Source organism: Staurois parvus, unplaced genomic scaffold, assembly GCF_062004578.1.
Source record: "Staurois parvus isolate SC_StPar_1 unplaced genomic scaffold, SC_StPar_1.0 ptg000363l, whole genome shotgun sequence".
Lineage (NCBI taxonomy): Eukaryota > Metazoa > Chordata > Amphibia > Anura > Ranidae > Staurois > Staurois parvus.
Window position 1 is genome coordinate 181,011 of NW_028318159.1, and position 18,738 is coordinate 199,748.

General features: G+C 46.2%; 1 protein-coding gene across 1 annotated transcript in view; it reads left to right on the plus strand.

The window, feature by feature from the left end:
* Positions 1–18,738, plus strand: part of LOC149456335 (Fc receptor-like protein 5) — a 36,242-nt gene that overhangs the window by 4,966 nt on the left and 12,538 nt on the right. The window contains exons 3-8 of the mRNA XM_089685134.1: positions 4,354–4,617; positions 7,286–7,528; positions 9,127–9,408; positions 12,532–12,783; positions 13,318–13,575; positions 17,023–17,283. Of these exons, the coding sequence (XP_089541260.1) occupies positions 4,354–4,617; positions 7,286–7,528; positions 9,127–9,408; positions 12,532–12,783; positions 13,318–13,575; positions 17,023–17,283 (1,560 nt within the window). The remainder of the gene's footprint in view (positions 1–4,353; positions 4,618–7,285; positions 7,529–9,126; positions 9,409–12,531; positions 12,784–13,317; positions 13,576–17,022; positions 17,284–18,738) is intronic.

Sequence of the window (18,738 nt, forward strand, 5' to 3'; positions counted from 1 at the left end):
ACAAAGTTGGGAGTATGAAATTGTCCAAAATGTCTTGGTATGCTGACGCCTTAAGAGTTCCCTTCACTGGAACTAGGGGGTCAAGCCCAACCCCTGAAAAACAACCCCACACCATAATCCCCCTCCACCAAACTTTACACTTGGCACAATGCAGTCAGGCAAGTACTATTCTCCTGGCCACAGCCAAACCCAGACACGTCCATTGGATTGCCAGAGAAGCGTGATTGGTAACTCCAGAGAGCATGTCTCCACTGCTCTAGAGTCCAGTGGCGGCGTGCTTTACACCACGGCATCCGATGCTTGGCATTGCACTTGGTGATGGAAGGCTTGGATGCAGCTGCTCGGCCATGGAAACCCATTCCATGAAGCTCTCTACGCACTGTTGTTGGGCTCATCTGAAGGCCACACTAAGTTTGGAGGTCTTTAGCTATTGACTCTGCAGACAGCTGGCGACTTCTGCGCACTGTGCGCTTCAGTATGCGCTGACCCCGCCCTGTCATGTGACGTGGCCTACCACTTGGTGGCTGATTGGCTGTTGTTCCCAGTTGCTTCCACTTTGTTATAATCCCACTAACAGTTGAGCGTGGAATATTTAGTAGCCAGGAAATGTCACGGATGGATTTATTGCACAGGTGGCCACCTATCACGGGACCACGCTTGGAGTCACTGAGCTCCTGAGAGCGACCCATTCTTTCACCAATGTTTGTAGAAGCCGTCTGCATGCCTAGGGGCTTGATTTTATGCACCTGTGACCATGGAGGTCATTGGAACACCTGAATCCAAGGATCTGGTTGGCGGGGCCAATACTTGGGGCAATATAGTGTATCTAGATTAAACACTTCTATCACAGTTCAGATGAGCCTAAGGCACTTGATTATATGTGGACATGACTTGGTTCAAGCAGTAGAGCAGAGACAGCTAAATGTAATGTATTTCGTTATTAGCCTCTTCAGGAACTCCATGGTGATCTAAAACAAGTGGCATTAGAACTCAGAAATGTGGTATGAAGATTTGCACAAGTATGAAACATTACAAAAATGACATACTATACATACATACATTTTTTTTTTAGCCTTAGAACACTTACCTCAACAATATTGATCATGCCTGTGTGAGCTATGCCCAAACCCAAAACTGGAACATCCTGGGAGGGGACCGCAGGGGAGGACACATAGATGGCCCGAATATAATTGGGGGTCAGTGGGAAGAATGTTCCTTACATTGGGGGTCAGTGGGGAATAATGTCCCTTACATTGGTGATCAGTGGGAAGAATGTCCCTTCCATTGGTGGTCATTGGGTAGAATGTCCCTTACATTGGGGGTCAGTGGGAAGAATGTCCCTTACATTGGTGGTCAGTGGGAAGAATGCCCCTTACATTGGTGGTCAGTGGGAGGAATGTCCCTTCCATTGGTGGTCAGTGAGAAGAATGTCCCTTCCATTGGTGATCAGTGGGTGGAATGTCCCTTCCATTGGTGGTCAGTGGGAAGAATGTCCCTTACATTGGATGTCAGTGGGAAGAATGTCCCTTACATTGGGGGTCAGTGGGAAGAATGTCCCTTACATTGGTGGTCAGTGGGAAGAATGTCCCTTATATTGGTGATCAGTGGGAAGAATGTCCCTTACTTTGGTGATCAGTGGGAAGAATGTCCCTTACATTGGTGGTCAGTGGGAGGAATGTCCCTTCCATTGGTGGTCAGTGGGAAGAATGTCCCTTCCATTGGTGATCAGTGGGAAGAATGTCCCTTACATTGGTGGTCAGTGGGAGGAATGTCCCTTACATTGGTGATCAGTGGGAAGAATGTCCTTTACATTGGTGATCAGTGGGAAGAATGTCCCTTACATTGGTGGTCAGTGGGAAGAATGTCCCTTACATTGGAGGTCAGTGGGAAGAATGTCCCTTACATTGGTGGTCAGTGGGAAGAATGTCCCTTACATTGGGGGTCAGTGGGAAGAATGTCCCTTACATTGGGGGTCAGTGGGAAGAATGTCCCTTACATTGGGGGTCAGTGGGAAGAATGTCCCTTACATTGGTGATCAGTGAGAAGAATGTCCCTTACATTGGTGATCAGGGGGAAGAATGTCCCTTACATTGGTGATCAGTGGGAAGAATGTCCCTTACATTGGGGGTCAGTGGGTAGAATGTCTCTTACATTGGGGGTCAGTGGGTAGAATGTCCTTTACATTGGTGATCAGTCAGAAGAATGTCCCTTACATTGGTGGTCAGTGTGTAGAATGTCCCTGTCATTGGTGGTCAGTTGGAAGAATGTCCCTTACATTGGTGGTCAGTAGGAAGAATGCTCCTTACATTGGTGGTCAGTGGGTAGAATGTCCCTTACATTGGGGGTCAGTGGGAAGAATGTCCCTTACATTGGTGGTCAGTGGGAAGAATGTCCCTTACATTGGTGGTCAGTGGGAAGAATGTCCCTTACATTGGTGATCAGTGGGAAGAATGTCCCTTACATTGGTGATCAGTGGGAAGAATGTCCCTTACATTGGGGGTTAGTGGGAAGAATGTCCCTTACATTGGTGGTCAGTGGGAAGAATGTCCCTTACATTGGTGGTCAGTGGGAAAAATGCTCCTTACATTGGTGGTCAGTGGGAAGAATGTCCCTGTCATTGGTGGTCAGTTGGAAGAATGTCCCTTACATTGGTGGTCAGTAGGAAGAATGCTCCTTACATTGGTGGTCAGTGGGTAGAATGTCCCTTACATTGGGGGTCAGTGGGAAGAATGTCCCTTACATTGGTGGTCAGTGGGAAGAATGTCCCTTACATTGGTGGTCAGTGGGAAGAATGCTCCTTACATTGGTGGTCAGTGGGAAGAATGTCCCTTACATTGGTGATCAGTGGGAAGAATGTCCCTTACATTGGGGGTTAGTGGGAAGAATGTCCCTTACATTGGTGATCAGTGGGAAGAATGTCCCTTACATTGGTGGTCAGTGGGAAGAATGTCCCTTACATTGGTGGTCAGTGGGAAGAATGCTCCTTACATTGGTGGTCAGTGGGAAGAATGTCCCTTACATTGGTGGTCAGTGGGAAGAATGCCCCTTACATTGGTGGTCAGTGGGAAGAATGTACCTTACATTGGTGGTCAGTGGGTAGAATGCCCCTTACATTGGTGATCTATGGGAAGAATGTCCTTTCCTTTTTGGTTAGCGGGAAGATTGCCTCCTTTACCATGGCAATGCTACTGTTACAGACAGCTAAAAAAGACCATTGGTGTCATGTAGCTGGCTCTGCTCAGTGGTGTTCTCCCCAAAACTATGCAGATACCATTAAATGTGAGCCGCAGCTCAAGGAACCCCTAGCAACCCTGTGGGAACCTTAAGGGTCCACCAAAACCTGGTTAAGAATGGCTGCCATAAAGAGTTGAACCTAGCAGAGACACTTCAATGGGCATCAAAGCTTGAGTGCCTATAGGCTGCAATGATGAAAATCTCTCATTTCTTTATCAGAATCTTAAAATGTTTAATGAAAATTCGAGACACTCAATTTTGTTTTCTCTTTGACTATTTTTTTTTTCATTTTTTTTTCTTTTTAATTGGCTTACATAAGGAACATCCTGGCTCTCTACATACACATTGTAGAAGATGGCATCACACTAAGACAACGTTTACAGGAGAGCCACTTTTCTGTAGATAGAAGCTATAGTATGGGGTCACACAGGGCTGGTGCTACTACTAGGCAAACTAGGCAGCCTCCTTGGGTGCACTGCCACCGAGGGCACAGCCACACCCGCTGGTTTCCCTAGTCTCCACCATGGCTGGATCTCGGAGGATGGGGGGTGCCTTAGGCTGGTCTTTCCATGGACACTGTGCCTGGCCACTGAGTGCCTTCCCCCATCCCCGTACTCAAAGTCTGGAGCAGTGAAGCCTGCAAAGGAGAAATGACAGGAGAGAGGAGGGAGGTGCAGCCTGTGCTCTCCTCCCCTGTCATTGGAGCGATCCTCCATACAGCAGATGACACAGGATCGTTCTTACATCGGCATGTTCAGTGTTTGATTCATTCCCTTGCCCTCTGCTGCCGAGAGATGAGCGGTCCTTGAAGGAGATGGGGGGCAGGGTAATCAAACTGTGTACAGCTCAATCCTAGTGTAATCCTGGGTCATCTGTTGTATGGAGGATCGCTCCATTGACAGGGGTGAGAGCCCAGCCTGCACCTCTACCTGGTTTCCTGCCTGTAAGTTCAGGAAGCGGGGACTTACAGGCTGGGGGTAGTCTAGTCTAGCACTGGGGGCATGTCATTTATACGCCATGTGAAAATAGTATCTGCCGTCCCATAAATGCTTAATATCATTTCTTTAGCGTGTTCCCACTCTGGGAGTTCATTATGGTACCGTTTGTCCTTTTTCGTAGGATCTGCTTTACGCCCCGTAGTGACTCTATCCCCAAACTGGAACAAGGTATATGCTGGTGAGGAGGTGAACCTGTCCTGTAGTTCGGACTTAGCGAAGGGAAAAACATATAATGAATACAGTTATTACTGGTATAAAAATAACAGGCACTTTGGATACGGAGTGAGCACACAATTTACCGCCAAAGAGGGAGGCGGAGGAGCTTACACGTGTTGGGTTGAAGGAATTCTCAGTGCTCCTGTCCAACTGGAGGTTGTCATGCGGGGTAAGTTGTCTTCACGTATTTGACCATTAAGTGATTGTCTATATCTAGGGATAAAGTATATTCATTATCATCATTATATATGTCTTCTGAACCCAGAAGTCAGCTGTCAGTGCCTGGCCAATGAGGTGTGAGCAGGGGTATTCTGCAGCTGCATGTACAAAAAGATCACCGATGTCACCAGCATTGCAACCCCTTTGTGTGCATACCGATGCAGCTGATTGGCCCAGGAATGACAGCTGACTTCTGGGATTGGAAGTTCTGACCACAGCTAAGCTCATCATTGGTTGGAAGGTGTAACACAGTTGGCCATCTGTCTGTCTGTCTATGTTTCATGTCTGTCTGTCTGTTTGTTTGTCTATCTTTTACTTCTGTCTGTCTATCTTTCATGTCTGTCTGTCTGTCCCTCTATCCTTTATGTCTGTCTGTCAGTCTATCTTTCAAGTCTTTCTGTCTGTCTGTCTGTCTTTCATGTCTGTCTGTCAATCTTTCTTGTCTGTCTGTCTGTCAATCTTTCATGTCTGTTTGTCTATCTTTCATGTCTGTCTGTCTATCTTTCAGGTCTGTCCATCTATCTTTCACTCTGTCTGTCTGTCCATCTATCTTTCACTCTGTCTGTCTGTCCATCTATCTTTCATGTCTGTCTGTCAATCTTTCATGTCTGTCTGTCTGTCCATCTATCTTTCATGTCTGTCTGTCAATCTTTCATAATTGTCTGTCTGTCAATCTTTCATGTCTGTCTGTCTGTCTATCTTTCATGTATGTCTGTCTGTCTATCTTTCATGTCTGTCTGTCTTTCTGTCTATCTTTCATGTCTGTCTGTCTATCTTTCACTCTGTCTGTCCATCTATCTTTCATGTCTGTCTGTCCATCTATCTTTCACTCTGTCTGTCTGTCCATCTATCTTTCATGTCTGTCTGTCTATCTTTCACTCTGTCTGTCTGTCTATCTTTCATGTCTGTCTATCTTTCACTCTGTCTGTCCATCTACAGTATCTTTCATGTCTGTCAATCTTTCATGTCTGTCTGTCTGTCCATCTATCTTTCATGTCTGTCTGTCAATCTTTCTTGTCTGTCTGTCAATCTTTCATATTTGTCTGTCTGTCAATCTTTCATGTCTGTCTGTCTGTCTATCTTTCATGTATGTCTGTCTGTCTATCTTTCATGTCTGTCTGTCTTTCTGTCTATCTTTCATGTCTGTCTGTCTATCTTTCACTCTGTCTGTCTGTCTATCTTTCATGTCTGTCTGTCTGTCTATCTTTCATGTCTGTCTGTCTATCTTTCACTCTGTCTGTCCATCTATCTTTCATGTCTGTCTGTCCATCTATCTTTCACTCTGTCTGTCTGTCCATCTATCTTTCATGTCTGTCTGTCTATCTTTCACTCTGTCTGTCTGTCTATCTTTCATGTCTGTCTATCTTTCACTCTGTCTGTCCATCTATCTTTCATGTCTGTCTATCTTTCATGTCTGTCTGTCCATCTATCTTTCATGTCTGTCTGTCTATCTTTCAGGTCTGTCCATCTATCTTTCACTCTGTCTGTCTTTCATGTCAGTGTTTCAGGTCTTTCTGTCTGTCTTTCATGTCTGTCTGTCTTTCATGTCTGTCTGTCTTTCTGTCTGTCTGTTCTCACTTATACAGTATTTTCAAAAGATATTTCCTGGTTGTAAAATACTTAAATCTCAGAATTAAAAACAATCATTTTCTCAGTGTTAAAAAAATCCCTAAAACCACCACAGACAGAGGTGGAAGGATATGAACCCGTCATGTCACCACCTGCAGATCATCTAAAGCATGGGTGTCAAACTGGTGGCCCTCCAGCTGTTGCCAAACTACAAGTCCCATGAGGCATTGGAAGATTGACAGTTATAAGCATGACTCCCAAAGGCGGGGCATGATGGGACTTGTAGTTTCACGACAGCTGGAGGGCCATCAGTTTGACACCCCTGGTCTAAAGAGTCCAATGGACTTTTGCACCTCTCCTAGGTATAGGTTGAGTAGAAACTCCCTGTGCTGGGGGTCAGGGGCTTGTTTACCACAAGGCACTTGCCTAGGTCGGTATTTTTCAGAGGGGGCAGCACCTTCCCCCAGAAGAAGGGATGAAAGTAGAGACACGTGCACCATAGGAACCCGATGGGATCCGAGAGAGATTGATGGTGTATGTAGAGTCTGGCTCTCCCGGAGCTGTGAAGATGAGTGTCTCTCTATCCTCTATCGTCACGGGGGGGGGGTAGTAGAAGGCTCCCCCGGGTGGGGGGCATGGATATTGTTGGTCACTGTCATTCTCTCTCTGTGGGAGGGGGAAGGGGGGGGGGTTGTGTTGGTTGGTGTCCATGGGGGGCAGATGATATTTGCGTTGCCTAGGGCAGCACAAAACCTAAATACACCACTGCTGAGGGTTGACGTTCTCCTTGTAGGACATTCTGCTGACCACCGAGGTCAGCAGGATGTCCCACAAGGAGAACGTCAACCCGTCCTACAAGTTTGCTACTCAAAGTATCTATAATCTGGAGAAGTGTCTGTGATTATAGTGGGAGGAGGATGCACTGAGGACCTGGTGCTGTGTCAGTTGGATATACTTTACTGCGTATTTTGTCCGATCCGTTGGGCGGTCAAACCTCCTGGTAAGAGGACAATGTCTTTTTGTGGAGCTTTCTACTGTTTCATTTTCAGGTAACCTCATCCTGCAGGCCCCCCCTGACATAGTAGAAGGAGATTCCCCGAGTCTGAGATGTCACAGCAGGGATAAAGATAATAATAGAGTATACTATTACATGAATAATAAGTGGACAGCCATCGTTGGTGACACCTTACATCTCCCCAACATAACCACAGCACAGAGTGACCTGTACAAATGTGGGAAATACTTCCAGAAGAATAAGTTAACCGAGGCTGAAACATATATTACTGTACAAGGTAGGATTTATTTTATGTATCATTTTATTTATATTTATTACAATGTTATTTTATTTGCTGGATTTTATATTGTTAATTATTTATTTTTGAAGGAATGTATTTTCATTTTTATTATCATTGTTATTATATATATATATATGTGTGTTCTTTCATATCAGTTCACTGGATGGTAAGGAAATGGCGGCTCAATTTGTTTTAGGGGTGTGGTTTAATGTGTGCCAAAAAAATGTGCGCATTGGGAAAGACATTAAGTTGGAAATTGTGAGGGGGAATTAGTGAATGAGAAGAGATACCGAGAATGACACCCGGCATCCGGGACAGGAGAAGTGGGACTGTGCAGAGTCCATACATACAGAATAAGGACAGATGTACTCTCTGAATTACTTACTCCTGACCCCTGTATTCTCTGCGTTACTTACTCCTGACCCCTGTATTCTCTGCGTTACTTACTCCTGACCCCTGTATTCTCTGCGTTGCTTACTCCTGACCCCTGTATTCTCTGATTTGCTTACTCCTGACCCCTGTATTCTCTGCGTTACTTACTCCTGACCCCTGTATTCTCTGCGTTACTTACTCCTGACCCATCTATAATCTGCGTTACTTACTCCTGACCTCTGTATTCTCTGCATTACTTACTCCTGACCCCTGTATTCTCTGCGTTACTTACTCCTGACCCCTGTATTCTCTACGATACTTACTCCTGACCCCTGTATTCTCTGCGTTACTTACGCCTGACCCCTGTATTCTCTGCGTTACTTACTCCTGACCCCTGTATTCTCTACGTTACATACTCCTGACCCCTGTATTATCTGCGTTGCTTACTCCTGACCCCTGTATTCTCTGCTTTACTTACTATTGACCCCTGTATTCTCTGCATTACGTACTCCTGACCCCTGTATTCTTTGCATTGCTTACTCCTGACCCCTGTATTCTTTGCGTTGCTTACTCCTGACCCCTGTACTCTCTGCGTTACTTACTCCTGACCTCTGTACTCTCTGCCTTACTTACTCCTGACCCCTGTGTTTTCTGCATTACTTACTCCTGACCCCTGTATTCTCTGCATTACTTACTCCTGACCCCTGTATTCTCTGTGTTTCTTACTCCTGACCCCTGTATTCTCTGTGTTACTTACTCCTGATCCCTGTGTTTTCTGCATTACTTACTCCTGACCCCTGCATTTCCTACTTTGCTAACTCCTGACCTCTGAACTCTGTACGGTACTTACTCCTGAGCCCACATTGCTGCTCTATGTGTTTCCTTGCTCCTGACCTCTGCTCTCTGCGTGTTACTTACTCCCAACTGTTTCTCTCCACATGGTACTTACTCCTGACCCCTTCACTACGTGAGTTACTTATGTCTGTCCGCTGAAACCTGCGCTTCACTCTTTCCTGTCCTCTGCAACCCGTGTGTTACAATTCTCCCTGACCAAAGAATATACGGAACGAACGCTGGAATCGGTTGAACCCAATGAATGTGAGGAAAACAAGATTCTGCTACGAACGAACGCATCCGAAATGAAACAGGACGACTTTTCGGGTGTGCATGTGCCTAGTAATGAAAACCACACACATTGTCTTTGTTTTTTGTTTTTTTAATAGATCTGTTCACCACGCCAAAAATAAAATACGGTCCTGACCTGCTAAGGGAAGGCAATGACTTAATAATGACGTGTGACACCAGGCGCAACCCACTCAGAGGCGGCACAGAGCTGCACTTTGCCTTCTACAGAGATGGACAGACTGTGCAGGATCTCAGTGTATCCGATACATACAGAGTGCGGTCAGCTCAGCTGGAGGATTCTGGGAAATTTTCCTGTGAAGTGAAGACGCCCAATGACCATGTGAGGAAGAGGAGCGAGGAGTTATCAATTCAGATACAAGGTAAGGGGAATGTGGAAATGTTCATTATAAAGTATTCCAGATCTGTGCCGTCGTCCAGGGAGAGACTTCCTGTAATAAAGACCGCTCACTGCTGCCCTCTCTCCTTGTGCAGGGTGACTGGTCTTGTCTCCGCCCCCTCTCTCTCCCACAGCTCTAGTCTCTCTCCTTGAGCAGGGTGACTGGTCTTGTCTCCTCCCCCTCCTGTATTTTCTGTAGTGGGTGGAGCCTGCTGGGCCCCTCCTACAGCTCTGCTCTCTCTCCTTGTGCAGGGTGACTGGTCTTGTCTCTGCCCCCTCCTTTCGTTGTTTCAGATGAAATTTTGTTTCATTATTTCAGATTCGTTTAAATTTGTTACTATTGTAATTCGGAAATTTGGATACATTTGTAGCACCCTGCTAGGGGGGAGTCAGGTCCTAATGGTTAGTCAGGAGCTGATTAGCAGCTCAGGTGCAATAGCCAGAGGGAGGTAAAATTGTGGGCAGGGCTGAGATACTCTGCAGGCCAGCCCCTCTGGGATTTCCCCTTGCTCTAAAGCTTTCAGAGGAGGGCTTTGGAGGCAGTGGGTGGATCTGAGGAGTGTCTGGCTGCGCTATTGTGGGACCTCAGCCAACTTCCAACAGAATGTTTGGCAAGGGGCTGGGGCTCCTTTAAAAGTGTAGGAGCCTGTTCAGTAGAAGAGGAGTGTGGAGTCGGGTGGAAGAAGGAGTAGGAAAATGTGAGGCTGAAGGAGGAAGGCTGCCAGGAGACCTAATGGGATGGGGCCTGCCTGTGAGCCTGGAGCTGGAAAGGTGGAAAACTCTGGCCTCACTGCCCTTTGGAGACAGTGGGTGGATCTGAGGAGTGGCTGGCTGCACCCTTGAGGGACCTCAGCCAACCTCCAACAGAAGGCTTGGCAAGGTGCTGAGACTCCCTTAAAAGTGTAGGAGCCTGCTCAGTAGAAGGAGTGTGGAGTCGGGTGGAAGAAGGAGTAGGAAAATGTGAGGCTGAAGGAGGAAGGCTGCCAGGAGACCTAATGGGATGGGGCCTGCCTGTGAGCCTGGAGCTGGAAAGGCGGAGAACTCTGGACTCACTGCCCCTTGGAGACAGTGGCTGGCTGGCTGCACTTTTGAGGGCCCTCAGCTAATCCCCAGCAGGAGCTGGGCAAGGGGCTGGACTCCTTTAAAACTGTTTGGAGCCTGCTCAGTTGGGGTCGGGTGGGAGAGAGGGAGAAAGAGCAAGCTGTGAGGCTGGTGGAAGGACATTGCCAGGAGACCTAGTGGGATGGGGCATGCCTGCTAGCCCGGAGCTGGAAGAAAAGAAAACCCAGAACCCACTGACCCCCCGAGAAAGGACAACCTGTATAGTAGGGAAGGAGCAGCCCTGCTGATAGGCCTAGTAGCAGCAGCCAATCCACAAGCGGTACATAAGAGTATCTGAAAGAGTACACCTACACCCCCTGGGCGGATAGGCAAAGGAGCACTCTGGTGGGAAACCAGATTAGCTCCCTACTAGCGACTGATCACCTATTTAAAGGGACAAGAACCAGATCCCTTCTCAGGACAATCTCTAGACTGCTGGGTGAAGAGGTGAATTTCATCTCTGGTCTGGGGTGGAACATGACGGAGATGCTGGCTAGCTTCCCACAGTGGCTGTGTTGTGGACGAGAAGCTTGTGACTAGTTGTAGGAAGTTGTTCCTCCGCTCCTTTGAGCATCCTGTACCCCCCCCACCTTATCTCAGATAAATCCCCTCAATAAAAATACAGAACAAAAGTTTAGGGACCGGTTTATTGACTACGGATCCAAGCGTGTGTAGAAAATGCAGTTTGCCTGGCTGTGCAGGACTACAGGAGGACCCAAATTCATCAGCAACCCCCAAAGGGGTAGTGCTACACATTCAAATCTCCGAATTATGAAAATTTGGCCCGAATTCAGTCTGGGACGAAATGAGTCGCACATGTCTAAGCGGGACCCCTGTCGCCTTGTCTCTGGGACTGGTGAGAGGACACTGCCGCCATTAACCTGTCGCTTCTAGCAGAGACTGAGCACTCAGAAACTGGCCGTCTAACTTATTGTATGCAGACGTTACCACCCACATGGAAGAAAAATATATTTGAAATGCTACAATTTTGGCCATATTCAATATATATCAAAATATATTTCAATAAATAAATATATATATGTGTGTATACAGTATATATATATATGTATATATATATATATATACATATAAATACACACATATATATATATATATATAATGTGTGATAAAACGTGTTTTTATTACAAAATACATGAAAAGTATTTTTAAAAATACATTTCAAATATACTGCATGTCTTTAAAAATACAAATCTACATTTTTGGAATGCATTTACAAATAAATGTTAAAATGACTTTTTTATATGTTGAAAAAAATCTGAAGAATATATTTAAAGAAATATATATTTTTAAATATATTCTTCAGATTTTTTTTTTAACATATAAAAAAGTCATTTTAACATATATTTTTACATATAGTTGTAAATGAATTCCAAAAATGTAGATTTGTATTTTTAAAGACCTACAGTATATTTGAAATGTATTTTTTAAAAATATTTTTCATATATTTTGTAATAAAAACGCATTTCAATTTGCAGTATACATATGTTTGTGTATGTATATATATATATATTTATTTATTTATTTAATTTTTTTTTTTAAATATATTGAATACGGCCAAAATTGTAGCATTTCAAATATATGTCAATATATTTGTGAAGAATATTTTAAAGTATATTTCAAATATATTTTTCTTCCATGTGGGACGCAAGTGCCTTGTTTGCAGGGGTGGACTGACAACTCATGAGGCCCCCGGGCAATAGGGGATCATGGGGCCCCTGTGTCCTTGCCCAAACTCAAAAAAGCCTATGAAAAAGGTACCAGGGGCATCTCATGGGGCCCCCTACTGACCCCGGGCCCTCAGGCAGTGCCTGAGTTTCCAAATGGTCAGTCCGCCCCTGCATGTTTGCCTTGTGGTACATACACCCCTGCATACCTGGTGTCCTGGTATCTCACATGATCGCACTTTTCTATAGATCGGTGGATTTCCAGTTTATTTTTTTTTCTTTTATATCTAATGAATATTTGCATTTTTTCTCTTTCATAGGAGCTGCAGTCAGACCTGTTGTAACCCTATCCCCTAACTGGAACCAATTTTATCGGGGTGATTGGGTGACCCTGTCCTGCAGTGTGGGATCCGTGGAGGTGGAAAGTTACTGGTATAAAGGAGAACAGATAATGTATCGGAGGAGAAAACTATATGAAACTAACGTAAAAGTAACAGCCACTGAAACGTATAAGTGCTCAGCTGACCAATCGGTTTACAGCCGTCCGGTGAGACTGGGTCTGATTGACAATGGTGAGTTGGCTACTTCATCAACTAATGAGATTCATCGCCACCCCCCCCCCCCCCCCCCTCTTCCTGACCAGGCCATTTTTTTGTGCTACGGTGCTGCATTTCTGTAATTGTGCAGCCATGCAACACTGTACAAAAATTAAATTTCTGTCATTTTTTTTCCACATACAAAGCAGCATGTTGGAGCTGACAGGGGAGAGATCTTTATTGTTTACATACAGACCTCTCCCCCATCAGTGATACTCGGCGATCGCCAGGTGCCGGCGGGGAATCTCCAGCCGGGAACCGGTGATCGACAGCTGAAGCCACCAAACGCGGCACGGGTAGGGCACCCACGGAAAGGTCCCGATCTCTCCTCGCGATTGGGAACTTTCCGATCACGTGATGGAGGTCACGTGACCCTAAACCCGCCTCCCGAACTCAGAAACCCCTTAAAGGGCCGGGGGGTGTCGGCATTAATGGGTTAAGCAGCTTGAAGTTACTTGTTGAATATTTTACTTTTTGTGAGTCAAGTCTCTTGAGTTTTTATTTAATTAGTTACAGGAAAACCAAACCGGCCCGTTGTGACCTTCTCTCCTTACTGGGGAATGGTGTTTGAGAATGAGGTGATCACTATGACTTGTGACACCACTAAAAACGCACAGCGCTACAACTGGAAAAAGGATGGAAAGTGGATAAATGGAAGGTTCAAAGAGCTCAAAATCACATCTTCAAAAATAAAGGACAGTGGAGATTACCAGTGTGGCTTCGGAGAGGATCTCAGCTCCTTTGTAAGATTGGATGTCATTAGGGACGGTGAGTATTTCTGTTTTTTTAGGTAGTGGAAAATCGATTAGATATCAAGACATTTCAACTAAAAAATGTTCCCCATATTGTGCATTTGTGTTTTATATACCTACACCATATTGCCCCAAGTATTGGGCATCCGGCCTTTCCACGCACATGACTTTTAATGGCCTCCCAGTCTTAGTCCGTAGGGTTCAATATTGAGTTGGCCCCGCCCTTTCCACACACATGACCTTTAATGGCCCCCCAGTCTTAGTCCGTAGGGTTCAATATTGAGTTGGCCCCGCCCTTTCCACACACATGACCTTTAATGGCCCCCCAGTCTTAGTCCGTAGGGTTCAATATTGAGTTGGCCCCGCCCTTTGCAGCTATAACAGCTTCAACTCTTCTGAGAAGGCCGTCCACAAGGTTTAGGAGGGTGTCTATGGGAAGGTTGGACCATTCTTCCAGAAGCACATTTGTCAGGTCAGGCACTGATGTCGGGGGAGGAGGCCTGGCTCGCAGTCTCCGCTCTAATTCATCCCAAAGGTGTTCTATGGAGTTGAGGTCAGGACTCTGTGCAGGACAGTCAAGTTCCTCCACTCCAAACTGGCTCCTCCATGTCTTTATGGACCTTGCTTTGTGCACTGGTGCTCAGTCATGTTGGATCAGGAAGGGGCCATCCCCAAACTCTTCCCACAAAGTTGGGAGCAGGAAATTGTCAAAAATGTCACCTTAAGAGTTCCCTTCACTGGAACTAGGGGGCCAAGCCCAACCCCTGAAAGACAACCCCACACCATTATTGTCAGGGCAAGAGCAGAGGAATGGACAGGCAGGCCTAACAGTGTAACGCACTGGCTGACGACAACCACCACCCACAGACCGAAGTCCCTCAGGGCGCGGAGTCTAAGTCCCAGGCTGCCCTTCACCAGGGCACCTGATGGTGGGGATGGACTTGACGCAGCCAGGAACCAGGTCGCAGCCCCCGAGACACCTCAGCTGCGGTAATGGCCGCCGTCAATGGCGTGTAGCTGGTGGAAGAGACAAAAGAGTAGTCAGACAAGCCGGGGTCAACAACAACAGGACAAAACAGTACAGTACAGCAGACGAGAATCACAGGTCACGAGCCGTGTTCAGCAACAGAGGATCAGATCAAAGGAGAATACAAAGAATAGTCAAGTCACAAGCCGAATCAGATACCAGGAGAGTCACGAGAGTCAGAACAGAGTAACAGCAACACAAAGACACAAGACACAAGTGCAAAGAGCATGTGCGGGCCACAGGCTTATATGTCATCAGCCACACCCCTCTGGGGGATGGACCACAGAAACCTGAAGGCATAAAAGGATTCCCATCATGCACAGCAGAATCCAAGATGGACGCCAGCACATGGAGTAACATAACCTCAGGGAAAAGGTAGGACCTTGACAATTATCCTCCCTCCACCAAACTTTACATTTGGCACAGTGCAGTCAGGCAAGTACCGTTCTCCTGGCAACTGCCAAACCCAGACACGTCCATCGGATTGCCAGACAGAGAAGCGTGATTGGTCACTCCAGAGAACACGTCTCCTCTGCTCTAGAGTCCAGTGGCGGCGTGCTTTACACCACGGCATGCAACGCTTTGCATTGCACTTGGTGATGGAAGGCTTGGATGCAGCTGCTCGGCCATGGAAACCCATTCCATGAAGCTCTCTACGCACTGTTGTTGGGCTCATCTGAAGGCCACACCAAGTTTGGAGGTCTTTAGCTACTGACTCTGCAGACAGTTGGCAACTTCTGCGCACTGTGCACTTCAGCATGCGCTGACCCCACTCTGGGGCGCAATTCCTCCCAATGACGCCAATGATGGGGCACAATTCCTCCCAATGACACCAACGATGGGGCCCAGTTCCACCCAATGACACCAACAATTGGGTCCAATAACACCAATGATGGGGCACAATTCCTCCCAATGACACCAGTGATGGGGCATGATTCCCCAATGACACCAACAATAGGGTACAGTTCTGCCCAATGACACCAACAATTGGGCCCAATATCACCAATGATGGGGCACAATTCCTCCCAATGACACCAGCGATGGGGCTTGATTCCCCAATGACACAACAATGGGGCACAGTTCCTCTCATTAGCACCAAGAATGAGGCATTGTTTGCTCCCACTGACATTGGGATATTTTCTTTTCCTGATGTCCACAGTCCAGCCCCCCAAAAGTATGAAAAACAGTAAACTGGCCCTTTGTATATAAAGTTTGGAGACCCCTGAACTAGAGCATGTTCACTCTACTAAGGCTGCATTCACACTTGAGTTGCTTGAAGCTCCAAAAAAGCTCAAACTTAAAAAAATCAATGGTTCTCTATGGTGCCTGTTCACACTTGATCGCGTGAACAGACACCATAGAGAACCACTGATTTTTTAAGTTTGAGCGTTTTTGGAGCTTCGAGCTACAAAGCGCTCAAGTGTGAATGCAGCATTGATCAATAAAGCCGTCCATACGCGGGTCGAATTCCGAAAGAATTTCCATTCTAATTTTGCATCGTTAGTCGGTCACAGAAACGGCATGACCATCGAAATTGAGTGATCGGGCATCTTGGAAATTTTTTGAAAAACTAACGAATTTCTAATCCATGATGGGAGAATCGTGCGAGAAATATAAAGCTGAGACCTGGAAAGAAAAGAAAATTCTTGGCCATGAAAATTCTTTTCTGTAGCAACACGAGGAGAAATTGAAGGCTTGGTTGGTCAATTTTGGAAATCAATGGTGGCGCCATCGCATTACAGAGCGCACAAAGTTTCAGATTTTCTAAAGAAAATTTGTTCAGAATTCGACCCATTTATGGCCTGCAGAAGGGAAAGGTAAGGTCACTTTGCAGAGAACATGTGATTCAACACATGTAATAATGAAAAACTGGGACTCACACATGGTTGAAGGGTTGAAGTCAACACAACTTTGCCCCATGCACTTAGCTAAAAGTCGTCATGCCCTCCTTTAGTAAATCAGCCCCACCCAGGAGCGGACTGACCATTTGCAAACTCGGGCACTGCCCGAGGGCCCGGGGTCAGTAGGGGGCCCCATGAGATGCCCCTGGTACCTTTTCATAGGCTTTTTTGAGTTTGGGCAAGGACACAGGGGCCCCATGATTCCCTATTGCCTGGGGGCCCCATGAGTTGTCAGTCCGCCCCTGGCCCCACCATTGGTGTTTGATTGTCTTTGTAAATATCCATTGGCAGAAAAACACCCACATGGGACTCATCTCCCTTTTCTAAAAAAAAACAAAACCATCTACCTTTGGTTCTACGTTCCTCTCCATTCTTTCTACTGAGGCTCAGGTTGTCCTACCTGTTGAGACCCTCAAATTCTGAACATGTGACCCCCAAATCTGGCGCAACCTCCAGGTCTGTACTTACCAAATCCCGTCTGGCATTGGACTCTACGTCCTCTCCTCTAATTTTTTTTTTACTCCTCTATTTCCAGCCCTACTGATCCTGCAGGCACCTCCTGACGTTGTTGAAGGCGATTCCTTTGATCTGAGGTGTCACAGCTCGCCAGGCTTTGGAGATGAAGGGGTGACATTTTTTTACAAGGATAGTCAACAACTGAGATCCATAGATTATAGTTTACGTATTCGTGATGTGAACACAACGATGAGCGGCACTTACAAATGCAAAAAAAATGTTGGTTTTCAAATTCAGAACGGTGGATGGATTTGGGCTGAAACCTATATTTCTGTACAAGGTAATTTTATTTTTGTTACTTATTGTATATTTTTTGATCCTTTTGTTCACCTAGACCAGCCTTTCTCAAACTTTTCAGAACAGAGGAACCCTTGAAAGAACTTTCACTATATATGCGTGATTTTGCATTTCCGGGTAGGGGGCGCACGTGAGCCACGCACACACCCTAGCCACGCACGCCATTTGCATCCACGGCTGTCAATCACTGGTTCCCAGCCAGTGATTACTCGCCGGCACCCAGTGATCGCCGAGTATCTCCGACCGGGAAGGGAACTGTGTATAAACGGCACAGATCTCTCCCCTGTCAGCTCCTGCACACTGCTTTGTATGGCTTTGCTTATCGGAATCTGGAAGCCCCCTTTAACAAGGGGTCCCCCAGATGCCGGCTCACCCCATGTGAAGGAGTATGCGGTACCCATTCACACGACAAAAAAGTGTAGTAACAAAATGACAGGAGGCAGTCTATTAAAAACAAAAATAATCACATCAATCACGATGCCTTCCGGCCTGAAAAAAAAAATCTGCTCCGCCCTCAACGCTGGATCCCGCCATCTGACTGCTCCACACGATCACAGTTCTTAAATACTGTGATGGCGTCACAAAGGAGTGGTGTTACCCCCGGCCCCTTGTGACATCATCCTGTGATGTGTTTGGGCAAAGCATTGCACCTGTGGTCAGGTGTATTGCTTTGGCCAATCACAATGCACTGTCAGGGATGCAGCAGGCAAACAGCCTCCCCAAACACCCTTACCGTTTGTGTGTTCACGACTTATGCTCGACTTGAACATATAGTCCAACACTACTGGCCACAATTCGCCCCCCCCCCCCTAAAATTTGAAGGACAGTAAACTGGCCTTTTGTTTGAAAAGTTTGGAGACCCCTGGTCTAGGGTGAGCAGAGGGTTTGGTGTCTGCCTAGCTATGTACTAGGTGCTTTTACTAGGGAAAGTGATGGATTGTGTTCTCAGCTCTGCAGAGACACATGATTCATGACTTTCCCCTGTACCTATGTAAACCTACAGTGCATCTAGGAAGTATTCACAGCGCTGAACTTTTGCTACATTTTGTCATGTTACAGCCTCATTCCAAAATGGATTAAGTTCATTTTTTCCCTCCACATTCTACAAACAATACCCCATAATGACAATGTGAAAGAAGTTTGTTTTTAAATCTTTGCAATTTATTAAAAATAAAAAGTGGAAAAAAAAAACCCCACACGTACATAAGTATTCCCAGCCTTTGCTCAATACTTTGTTAAAGCCCCTTTAGCACCAATTCCAGCCTCGAGTTGTTTGGAGTACGATGCTACATGCTTGGCACACCTATTTTTGGGCAATTTCTCCCATTCTTCTTTGCAGGACCTCTCGAGTTCCATCAGGTTGGATGGGGAGCGTCAGGGCACAGCCATTTTTAGATCTCTCCAGAGATGTTCAATCGGGTTCAAGTCTGGGCTCTGG